This window comes from Oncorhynchus clarkii, chromosome 1 (assembly GCF_045791955.1).
Source record: "Oncorhynchus clarkii lewisi isolate Uvic-CL-2024 chromosome 1, UVic_Ocla_1.0, whole genome shotgun sequence".
NCBI classification, from domain to species: Eukaryota; Metazoa; Chordata; class Actinopteri; order Salmoniformes; family Salmonidae; genus Oncorhynchus; species Oncorhynchus clarkii.
The window spans coordinates 79,488,242-79,500,392 of NC_092147.1; the positions used below are offsets into that span (position 1 = coordinate 79,488,242).

General features: G+C 47.9%; 1 protein-coding gene across 7 annotated transcripts in view; it reads right to left on the bottom strand.

The window, feature by feature from the left end:
- Nucleotides 1-12,151, bottom strand: part of LOC139412973 (zinc finger MIZ domain-containing protein 1-like) — a 216,546-nt gene that overhangs the window by 1,511 nt on the left and 202,884 nt on the right. For 5 of the 7 annotated variants that reach the window (XM_071159920.1, XM_071159903.1, XM_071159912.1 and 2 more), the window contains 11 exons: nt 7,999-8,067; nt 7,670-7,832; nt 4,872-5,082; nt 4,058-4,136; nt 3,804-3,935; nt 3,359-3,464; nt 2,510-2,670; nt 1,941-2,008; nt 1,043-1,111; nt 542-810; nt 185-387 (listed from right to left, as the gene is read on the bottom strand). In XM_071159920.1, coding sequence (XP_071016021.1) covers nt 185-387; nt 542-810; nt 1,043-1,111; nt 1,941-2,008; nt 2,510-2,670; nt 3,359-3,464; nt 3,804-3,935; nt 4,058-4,136; nt 4,872-5,082; nt 7,670-7,832; nt 7,999-8,067 — 1,530 coding nt within the window. The remainder of the gene's footprint in view (nt 1-184; nt 388-541; nt 811-1,042; nt 1,112-1,940; nt 2,009-2,509; nt 2,671-3,358; nt 3,465-3,803; nt 3,936-4,057; nt 4,137-4,871; nt 5,083-7,669; nt 7,833-7,998; nt 8,068-12,151) is intronic. The other 2 variants (XM_071159938.1, XM_071159956.1) reach the window with 1 other exon arrangement.

The following is a 12,151-nucleotide window of genomic DNA, read 5'->3' on the forward strand; positions in this document are numbered from 1 at the left end:
ACAAAATTACAACAACCTATACGAGATTATTTACAACGGTGTGCAAGTATTACTATTCCTTTCATACGACACTTTTTGTACTCTGCACCTGGGATATGTTTGGATGTGGGTATTTGACTTTTTCTATGAGGATTTTCAACAACTCTGGTGTGAGCCCTGGTGGTTGGTGGTGGAGGGGACTTACGGGGTCGTTGATGCCGTGGCTGAGGGGCTTGTCCTGGGATAGGAGAACCCCAGGAACGTCTGGGAGGTGGGACAGCTGAGGGGGGTTGATAAAGTCACTCATGGGGGATCCTCCTCCCCCTCTCAGTCCACCTCCTCCTCCTCCCCCGCCTGAGGGGTTACCGTGGGGGAAGTCAAAGTTCCCGTGGCCGTGGTAATTGTTGCCTAGCAGCACAGAAAAACACAAATAAGGGGAGAGAATTCTTAAGTTGTTTTACCTACCTTAGTATGACTGTAGTTGCTCTGGATAAGAGTGTCTACTAAATAACAAACATTTAAAATGTAAATGCAATATCTGAATTCTAAAAATGGTCATTACCTGGGCCTCTGGGGCCACCGTACTCCCCTGGGTTTCCCCCTGGGCCGCCTCCCCCGTGCTGAGCAGGGCCTGATGGGTAATGGGAGGGGCCAGGGCCCAGCTGGGCGATCATCTCCATGACGTTGGGCATGGTCATCTGGGAGGGGCTCATGGTCTTTAAGCGTTTGGCCAGCGGTCCATCAGGGTCTTCTTTAATATGGAGGTCAGACTTGATGGGCACCGGCCGCCAGCTACACGTTGGGTCAATGGTCACCTCCTCAAACTCCGAACTACGGGAAAAGGAAGGGGACATTTTTATACAGTCCGATATTGTGGAAAAGTCCAGTATGGTAGTAATATTGGGAATACTGGAAAAGAACATGAAGCACTGTAGGTTGAAGAAGGAAATATTTATGGTCCTAGACACTAAAGAAATACTGGTGGGAATACTGGAAAAGAACATGAAGCACTGGAGGTTAATAATAATAACTATTATTAGTAATAAGGAAGAATAATACATACTTCTGGATGGCGTTGAGGATTCCCCACATGTACTGGTCAACCTCTAAACCCTCTAACAATGCAGTTTTACTGCGATGAGAAAGAGGGAGGGAGGAAGGGGAGCGAGAGAGAGGAGTGGAGGAAGGAGATGGGAGGGGAGAGAGATGGAGGGGGAGAGAGAGATGGAGGGGGAGAGAGAGATGGAGGAGGGGAGAGAGATGGAGGAGGGGAGAGAGATGGAGGAGGGGAGAGAGATGGAGGGGAGAGAGAGATGGAGGGGAGAGAGAGATGGAGGGGGAGAGAGAGATGGAGGGGGAGAGAGAGATGGAGGAGGGGAGAGAGAGATGGAGGGGGAGAGAGAGATGGAGGGGGAGAGAGAGATGGAGGAGGGGAGAGAGAGATGGAGGAGGGGAGAGAGATGGAGGGGAGAGAGAGATGGAGGGGAGAGAGAGATGGAGGGGGAGAGAGATGGAGGGGGAGGGGGAAAGAGAGATGGAGGAGGGGAGAGAGAGATGGAGGAGGGGAGTGAGAGATGGAGGGGGAGGGGGAAAGAGAGATGGAGGAGGGGAGAGAGAGATGGAGGAGGGGAGATAGATGGAGGGGAGAGAGAGATGGAGGGGAGAGAGAGATGGAGGGGAGAGAGAGATGGAGGGGGAGAGAGAGATGCAGGGGGAGGGGGAAAGAGAGATGGAGGGGGAGAGAGAGATGGAGGGGGAGAGAGATGGAGGGGGAGAGAGAGATGGAGGAGGGGCGAGAGTTGGAGGGGAGAGAGATGGAGAGAGATGGAGGGGGAGAGAGAGATGGAGAGGGGGCAAGAGAGAGAGGGCGAGAGAGAGCGAGAAAGGCATTATTTTAACTAATTCAAAGAGGAGACATAACTTTATTGACAAAACATAGTTTGGAAATGGTCACCACATACTTGCACACAGGACACCTCCACGTCCCCCTCTCACAGTTCAGCTGCAGATACCACTCCAGATCAAAACACTGGAAGACAAAACACTTATCAGAGTCATGTATTTCCTAAACAGGGGAATATTGTATGATCTGTCAGGTGTATTGCTTCAAGACCAGGTTAGCCCACTGAGCTAAAGCCAAAGCATTAGCTCTGTGAGCTAACATGAGTCTTCAGGTCTCAGGCAAGTTTACTCATCACAGTGTGGTTCACTGAACAACTTGTGCTATAAAGACTTTCCTGGTCTAGACTTTCCTGGTCTAGGTACACAGTCAGCGGAAACCCGTGTCCTTTGTAAAATATACTCCATTTACATGTTTGTCATTTAGCAGACGCTCTTATCCAGAGACTTACAGTTAGGGTTAAGTGCCTTGCTCAAGGGCACATTGACAGATTGTTCACTTAGACGGCTTGGGGGTTCAAACCAGCAACCTTTCGTTTACTGTCCAAACGGTCTTAACCGCTAGGCTACCTGCAGCCCTATAAGACAGGCAATGTGTGTATAAAAAACATACCCTTTCCTGCCATCCTACCTGTACGTGTTTGCAGTCATGCCCCCTGGCAGGCAGCTGGATGCGCCTGAAGGTGATTGGACATTTGAGGGAGACTTTGATGGCGGTCTGCTCAACGCCGTCCTCCCCGTTTAGACTGGTGTTACCCGATGAGGCCACTACGCTGCTGAAGTTCCTCTTAACTGGAGGGAGGGGAAAGGAGGGAGGGAGGGGAAAGGAGGGGAAAGGAGGGAGGGAGGGGAAAGGAGAGAGGAGGGAGGGAGGGGAAAGGAGGGAGGGGAAAGGAGGAAGGGGAAAGGAGGGAAGGGAAAGGAGGGAGGAGGGAGGGAGGGGAAAGGAGGGAGGAGGGAGGGAGGGAAAGGAGGGAGGGGAAAGGAGGGAGGAGGGGAAAGGAGGGAGGTGTTGTAAAGGTAGTAAAGTAGTAGTATAGTACAGTATATTATAGTTGTAGTATAGTACAGCATAGTAATGGTAACATGCTCTTGGTGATGCAGTGTTCTGCAGGCAGGAGTCAGAGTTACAGTTAAACAGGGTAAATGCCCTACTACAACAGCAGTATAGCAATAGTAACATACTCTTGGTGATGCAGTGTTCTGCAGGCAGGAGTCAGAGTTACAGTTAAACAGGGTAAATGCCCTACTACAACAGCAGTATAGCAATAGTAACATACTCTTGGTGATGCAGTGTTCTGCAGGCAGGAGTCAGAGTTACAGTTAAACAGGGTAAATGCCCTCTACAACAACAGTATAACAACAGTATAGCAATAGTAACATACTCTTGGTGATGCAGTGTTCTGCAGGCAGGAGTCAGAGTTACAGTTAAACAGGGTACATGCCCTACTACAACAGCAGTATAGCAATAGTAACATACTCTTGGTGATGCAGTGTTCTGCAGGCAGGAGTCTCTTCTTCAGGAGCCCTTGCAGGACGGAGCGGACTGAAGGCCTGTGGACCAGCTGCAGCACAAACAGGTGCGACTGCACATAGAGAAAATACATGAAGACATGGAGACCTAAATAAAGAGTGGGTCACGAACAGTGAATTCTCTACAGACAGCAGTAGTTCTACTATAGTGTGTTAGCTTCTACACCTTCTGTACACATCACAGCACAGAGGTGTCTCAACCAATCATAGCATCGCTATGTTGACCGGCCATATAACAGAAATTCAACTGAATAACCACTGAATAACCACTGAATAACCAAGTTTATATGCAACAGGGGTAGTTACAAAGAGTTTAAAACATTAAGCCAGATGTTATTTAACATTTCCCTTGTATCCTTTGTTCTGCATGTTCTTTTGGATGGTGTACTCACACAGCAGCAGGCAGTGACAGTGATCTGGATGGTGTTTCTGCCGGGCTGGCACACTTGCTTCAGGTGCAAGGGTTTATGGGACGTCTTGTTGTCGCCTCGCTCGATGGTCAGGGGCGTGGCGTTGACACTGACCTGGAAGGAAGAAGGACAGCTTGTGTGTGTGTACACGGGTGACCATGTGTGTGCATGAGTATGTGTGTGTGTGTGTTTCTGAATGAATGAGAGTTTGTGTGTGTGTGTGTGTGTGTGCTGACCTGGACGGAGGCAGGCCAGTTGGTGTTCATCTGTCGGTCCTCGTGGTGGTAACACTTGAACTGAAGCTCCAGGTCTGACCTAGTGGGGTCAAAGAGCAAAGGGCAGAGGTCAATATAGCCAAATACAAAATGTTTTTTCTGAATCCACTCCTCATGGACACCCAGCCAGGACTGCACAGTTTTGTTCCAGCCCAGCACTAGCACACCTGATTCAGTTGGTCAAGGGTTGGTAATAAGCTTAGTTGAACGTTCCGTAGACCTTTCCTGCAGTCAATGACCAAAGGCTCCCTCTTTGTTACTCATATTATTCATAATGTCATTATTCATAAATAAAATACAAATTTAAAATCCAGTGTTTCTATGTCAAACGGTTTAATTATATTTCTTTGTCTTCTGTGTTGTGTAATATTGGGATGCAAACTAAAAATGGAATACATTTCAACTCTATATCTGACATGGTACAGGTGTCTTATTTTTTTAAGTCCATAACCATGTGTGTGAGGTGGATACTTTAGTTTCAAAGTAGATTTGTTTAAGACTACCAAGAACCACACTGTGTCTGAGGTGGATACTTTAATTTCAAAGTAGATTTGTTTAAGACTACCAAGAACCACACTGTGTGTGAGCCTGATTTAGCCCACTGCAGTAAAAGGTTACATTCTCAGGACTGCAATTGGTCAATATTGTCCAGGGAATGTTAACATCATGGTTGCCATGGATAGGCCATTCTATTAGAGGAAGAACATTTGTAGAGGTACAGAAAAAGACTTAATGGACGGTCGAATGTGTGCGTGTCTGTCTCTCCATATCTCACCTCCACATGAGGGTCTGATGTACCGACGGTCGCAGGTGGTAGACGTGATTACTGACGGCGAGGTTGTGTTCCAACCGGAAAGGTTCCAATACCACGCCGTCCCGGACTGGGAAGGTCAACCGCAGCTCCTCGTTGGGATTGGCTGATTGGAGCGGAGAGACAGGACAGGAAGATAGGACGTCAGCTTTCCGTTTAAATGTATCTGTGGTATCTGTGGTAGTGGGGTTAGAGTTGTATACTGGTTGATTAACAGTCACACATACAGTAGACAGTGGCTGGGGCACCGGGATATCACTGGGTGGTATTACCCTGACTAACACGTGGCTGTACATTCCTATGGTTAGATGCTATAGGAGTCAACAACAGCCATGTATCAGGGCAGCATGTAGTAGTGATCGGGGTTGGGCTCAAATCCATTTCATTTCCAGTCAATTCAGAAAGTAAAACCAATTCCAATTACAAATGTTCCCAATTAAAAAGCATTGAAGAGAATTGGAAATGTAGTTTCATTGTACTTCCTGAATTGAAAAGGAATTGAGCCTAACCCTGGTAATGTAATGGACTAGTCGTGTCAGTGGCTTTGTACTGTATCTCATGAAATGGAAATAGAAACATCAATGTTCTGCTAATACTTGTTGGACAGGCTTTGTTGTATTTTCAGACACAGGTATCTAAGGAGCTACTGACAGCATGGAATAGCTCTGCTGTGTGTGTGTGTGTGTGTGTGTGTGTGTGTGTGTGTGTGTGTGTGTGTGTGTGTGTGCATAATTCCATACTGTACATTCATACACACTATATATACAAAAGTATGTGGACACCCCTTCAAATGAGTGGATTTTTCTACTTCAGCCACACCGTTGCTGACAGGTGTATAAAATCAAGCACACAGCCATGTAATCTCCATAGACAAACATTGGCAGTAGAATGACCTTACTGAAGAGTTCAGTGACTTTCAACGTGGCACCATCATAGGTGCCTTTCCAACAAATCAAATTGAATCAAATCAAATCTCACAGTGAAATGCTTACTTACAATCCCTTAACCAATAATGCAGTTCAAGAAATAGAGTTAAGAATATATTTACTAAATAAACTAAAGTATAAAAATAAATAAAAAGTAACACAATAAAATAACAAGGCTATTTACAGGGGGTACCAGTACCAAGTCATGTAGGTAGGGGTCTAGTGACTATGCATGGATAAGAAACAGGAGGGGGGGGTCAATGTAAATAGTCCAAATAGTTTGATTAATTGTTCAGCAGTCTTATGGCTTGGGGGTAGAAGCTGTTATGGAACCTTTTGGATCTAGACTTGGCTCTCCAGTACCGCTTGCCGTGCGGTAGCAGAGAGAACAGTCTATGACTTGGGTGATTGGAGTCTTTGACCATTTTTGGGGCTTCCTCTGACACGCCTAGTGTATAGGTCCTGAGTGGCAGGAAGCTTGGCCCCACTGATGTACTGGGCCGTACACACCGCCCTCTGCAGCGTCTTATGGTCAGATGCCGAGCTGTTGCCATACCAAGCAGTGATGCAACCAGTCAGGATGCTCTCGATGGTGCAGCTGTATAACTTTTTGAAGATCTGGGGACCCATGCCAAATCCTTTCAGTCTCCTGAAGGGAAAAAGGTGTTGTAGTGCCCTCTTCACGACTGTCTTGGTGTGTTTGGATCATGATAGTTTATTGGGGATGTGGACACCAAGGAACTTGAAACTCTCGACCCGCTCCACTACAGCCCTGTCGATGTGAATGGGGGCGTGTTCGGTCCTCCTTTCCGTGTAGTCCACGCTCAGCTCCTTTCTCTTGCTCACGTTGAGGGATAGGTTGTTGTTGTCAGTTGGTCAAATTTCTGCCCTGCCAGAGCTGCCGGTCCTTTCATTTATTTAAGTGTTTTTATTATGAAGTGGAGCAACAACGGCTCAGCCGCAAAGTGGTAGGCCACACAAGCTCACAAAACAGGACCGCCGAGTGCTGAAATGCGTAGCGCATAAAAATTGTCTGTCCTCGGTTGCAACACTCACTACCGAGTTCCAAACTGCCTCTGGAAGCAACGTCAGCACAATAACTGTTCGTTGGGAGCTTTATTAAATGGGTCATCGCCGCCATTGGACTCTGGAGAAGTGGAAACGCATTCTCTGGAGTGATGAATCACGCTTCACCATCTGGCAGTACGACGGACGAATATGGGTTTGGTGGATTCCAGGAGAACGCTACCTTCCCCAATGCATAGTGCTAACTGTAACGTTTGGCGGAGGAGGAATAATGGTCTGGAGCTGTTTTTCATGGTTCGGGATAGGCCCCTCAGTTCCAGTGAAGGGAAATCTTAACACTACAGCATACGATGACATTCTAGACGATTCTGTTCTTCCAAATTTGTGGCAACAGTTTGGAGAAGGCCCTTTCCTGTTTCAGCATGACAATGCCTCCGTGCACAAAGAGAGGTCCATACAGAAATGCTTTGTTGAGATCAGTGTGGAAGAACATGGCTGGCCTGCACAGAGCCCCGACCCCAACCCCATCAAACACCTTTGGGATGAATTGGAACGCGGACTGCAAGTCAGGCCTAATTGCCCAACATCAGTTGCCGGACCTGACTATTGCTCTTGTGGCTGAATGGAAGTAAATCCCAGCAGAAATGTTCCATAATCTAGTGAAAAGCCTTCCCAGAAGAGTGGAGGCTGTTATAGCAGTAAAGGGGGAATGAGATGTTCAACGAGCAGGTGCCCACATACTTCTGGTCATGTAGTGTACATTCATTAATTCCTGTGTTTGTGTGTGGATGCTCCAGTGTAATTACTCACTGGGAGGTGGAAGCACTGTCATATTTGGTTTCATGTCTGGCGGGAACGGCGGCTTGACATCCGGGTTGGGCGAGAGGTACGGAGGCATACTGCTTCCGGGGGTCATGGGAGGTGTGGGATTACCAGGCACCGGGGAGTGGGGGTAGTTACCTGGCCTGGGGGCCTGCAGAGAGTGGGAAGGAGGGAGGGGGAAGGGGAGAGTGAAAGAGAGAGGAGGAAAGTGATACGTGTTATTAAAAAAACATGAGAGATAGAGAATTCAAATAACTCTGTTGGAAGTTCCATTTGCTTAGACCCAAACCCATATTAACAAAGGAGAGAGCACATACCCCGTTGCCTTGACTATATGAGTATACACCACCAGAGAAGTTGCTGTTCTGACCATTGAATGGCTCTTGCTGTGAAAGAAACAGACATCAATGATTAAATGTACAACTGCACAACGGGAAAAAGAGCAAATGATCAGGTTACTGGGAGGGAGGTCTAGAGCTTACAGGTAGATCTGGAGTGTTACTGGGAGGGAGGTCTAGAGCTTACAGGTAGATCTGGAGTGTTACTGTGAGGGAGGTCTAGAGCTTACAGGTAGATCTGGAGTGTTACTGGGAGGGAGGTCTAGAGCTTACAAGTAGATCTGGAGTGTTACTGGGAGGGAGGTCTAGAGCTTACAGGTAGATCTGGTGTGTTACTGTGAGGGAGGTCTAGAGCTTACAGGTAGATCTGGTGTGTTACTGTGAGGGAGGTCTAGAGCTTACAGGTAGATCTGGTGTGTTACTGTGAGGGAGGTCTAGAGCTTACAGGTAGATCTGGAGTGTTACTGGGAGGGAGGTCTAGAGCTTACAGGTAGATCTGGAGTGTTACTGGGAGGGAGGTCTAGAGCTTACAGGTAGATCTGGAGTGTTACTGTGAGGGAGGTCTTACAGGTAGATCTGGAGTGTTACTGGGAGGGAGGTCTAGAGCTTACAGGTAGATCTGGAGTGTTACTGTGAGGGAGGTCTAGAGCTTACAGGTAGATCTGGAGTGTTACTGTGAGGGAGGTCTTACAGGTAGATCTGGAGTGTTACTGTGAGGGAGGTCTAGAGCTTACAGGTAGATCTGGAGTGTTACTGGGAGGGAGGTCTAGAGCTTACAGGTAGATCTGGAGTGTTACTGGGAGGGAGGTCTAGAGCTTACAGGTAGATCTGGAGTGTTACTGTGAGGGAGGTCTAGAGCTTACAGGTAGATCTGGAGTGTTACTGGGAGGGAGGTCTAGAGCTTACAGGTAGATCTGGAGTGTTACTGTGAGGGAGGTCTAGAGCTTACAGGTAGATCTGGAGTGTTACTGTGAGGGAGGTCTTACAGGTAGATCTGGAGTGTTACTGTGAGGGAGGTCTAGAGCTTACAGGTAGATCTGGAGTGTTACTGTGAGGGAGGTCTTACAGGTAGATCTGGAGTGTTACTGGGAGGGAGGTCTAGAGCTTACAGGTAGATCTGGAGTGTTACTGTGAGGGAGGTCTAGAGCTTACAGGTAGATCTGGAGTGTTACTGTGAGGGAGGTCTTACAGGTAGATCTGGAGTGTTACTGGGAGGGAGGTCTAGAGCTTACAGGTAGATCTGGAGTGTTAATGTGAGGGAGGTCTTAAAGGTAGATAGGGAGTGTTACTGTGAGGGAGGTCTTACAGGTAGATAGGGAGTGTTACTGTGAGGGAGGTCTTAAAGGTAGATAGGGAGTGTTACTGTGAGGGAGGTCTTACAGGTAGATCTGGAGTGTTACTGTGAGGGAGGTCTTACAGGTAGATAGGGAGTGTTACTGTGAGGGAGGTCTAGAGCTTACAGGTAGATCTGGAGTGTTACTGTGAGGGAGGTCTAGAGCTTACAGGTAGATCTGGAGTGTTACTGTGAGGGAGGTCTTAAAGGTAGATCGGGAGTGTTACTGTGAGGGAGGTCTTACAGGTAGATCTGGAGTGTTACTGTGAGGGAGGTCTTACAGGTAGATAGGGAGTGTTACTGTGAGGGAGGTCTAGAGCTTACAGGTAGATCTGGAGTGTTACTGTGAGGGAGGTCTAGAGCTTACAGGTAGATCTGGAGTGTTACTGTGAGGGAGGTCTAGAGCTTACAGGTAGATCTGGAGTGTTACTGGGAGGGAGGTCTAGAGCTTACAGGTAGATCTGGAGTGTTACTGGGAGGGAGGTCTAGAGCTTACAGGTAGATCTGGAGTGTTACTGTGAGGGAGGTCTAGAGCTTACAGGTAGATCTGGAGTGTTACTGGGAGGGAGGTCTAGAGCTTACAGGTAGATCTGGAGTGTTACTGTGAGGGAGGTCTTACAGGTAGATCTGGAGTGTTACTGTGAGGGAGGTCTTACAGGTAGATCTGGAGTGTTACTGTGAGGGAGGTCTAGAGCTTACAGGTAGATCTGGAGTGTTACTGTGAGGGAGGTCTTACAGGTAGATCTGGAGTGTTACTGGGAGGGAGGTCTAGAGCTTACAGGTAGATCTGGAGTGTTACTGCGAGGGAGGTCTAGAGCTTACAGGTAGATCTGGAGTGTTACTGTGAGGGAGGTCTTACAGGTAGATCTGGAGTGTTACTGGGAGGGAGGTCTAGAGCTTACAGGTAGATCTGGAGTGTTAATGTGAGGGAGGTCTTAAAGGTAGATAGGGAGTGTTACTGTGAGGGAGGTCTTACAGGTAGATAGGGAGTGTTACTGTGAGGGAGGTCTTAAAGGTAGATAGGGAGTGTTACTGTGAGGGAGGTCTTACAGGTAGATCTGGAGTGTTACTGTGAGGGAGGTCTTACAGGTAGATAGGGAGTGTTACTGTGAGGGAGGTCTAGAGCTTACAGGTAGATCTGGAGTGTTACTGTGAGGGAGGTCTTAAAGGTAGATAGGGAGTGTTACTGTGAGGGAGGTCTTAAAGGTAGATAGGGAGTGTTACTGTGAGGGAGGTCTTACAGGTAGATCTGGAGTGTTACTGTGAGGGAGGTCTAGAGCTTACAGGTAGATAGGGAGTGTTACTGTGAGGGAGGTCTAGAGCTTACAGGTAGATCTGGAGTGTTACTGTGAGGGAGGTCTTACAGGTAGATCTGGAGTGTTACTGTGAGGGAGGTCTTACAGGTAGATCTGGAGTGTTACTGTGAGGGAGGTCTAGAGCTTACAGGTAGATCTGGTGTGTTACTGTGAGGGAGGTCTTACAGGTAGATCTGGAGTGTTACTGTGAGGGAGGTCTAGAGCTTACAGGTAGATCTGGAGTGTTACTGTGAGGGAGGTCTAGAGCTTACAGGTAGATCTGGAGTGTTACTGTGAGGGAGGTCTTACAGGTAGATCTGGAGTGTTACTGTGAGGGAGGTCTAGAGCTTACAGGTAGATCTGGTGTGTTACTGTGAGGGAGGTCTTACAGGTAGATCTGGAGTGTTACTGTGAGGGAGGTCTAGAGCTTACAGGTAGATCTGGAGTGTTACTGTGAGGGAGGTCTTACAGGTAGATGGGGAGTGTTACTGTGAGGGAGGTCTAGAGCTTACAGGTAGATAGGGAGTGTTACTGTGAGGGAGGTCTAGAGCTTACAGGTAGATCTGGAGTGTTACTGTGAGGGAGGTCTAAAGCTTACAGGTAGATCTGGAGTGTTACTGTGAGGGAGGTCTAGAGCTTACAGTTAGATCTGGAGTGTTACTGTGAGGGAGGTCTAGAGCTTACAGGTAGATCTGGTGTGTTACTGTGAGGGAGGTCTAGAGCTTACAGGTAGATCTGGTGTGTTACTGTGAGGGAGGTCTAGAGCTTACAGTTAGATCTGGAGTGTTACTGTGAGGAAGGTCTAGAGCTTACAGTTAGATCTGGAGTGTTACTGTGAGAGAGTTCTAGAGCTCACAGGTAGATCTGGAGTGTTACTGTGAGGGAGGTCTTAAAGGTAGATAGGGAGTGTTACTGTGAGGGAGGTCTTACAGGTAGATCTGGAGTGTTACTGTGAGGGAGGTCTTACAGGTAGATAGGGAGTGTTACTGTGAGGGAGGTCTAGAGCTTACAGGTAGATCTGGAGTGTTACTGTGAGGGAGGTCTAGAGCTTACAGGTAGATCTGGAGTGTTACTGTGAGGGAGGTCTTAAAGGTAGATCGGGAGTGTTACTGTGAGGGAGGTCTTACAGGTAGATCTGGAGTGTTACTGTGAGGGAGGTCTTACAGGTAGATAGGGAGTGTTACTGTGAGGGAGGTCTAGAGCTTACAGGTAGATCTGGAGTGTTACTGTGAGGGAGGTCTAGAGCTTACAGGTAGATCTGGAGTGTTACTGTGAGGGAGGTCTAGAGCTTACAGGTAGATCTGGAGTGTTACTGGGAGGGAGGTCTAGAGCTTACAGGTAGATCTGGAGTGTTACTGGGAGGGAGGTCTAGAGCTTACAGGTAGATCTGGAGTGTTACTGTGAGGGAGGTCTAGAGCTTACAGGTAGATCTGGAGTGTTACTGGGAGGGAGGTCTAGAGCTTACAGGTAGATCTGGAGTGTTACTGTGAGGGAGGTCTTACAG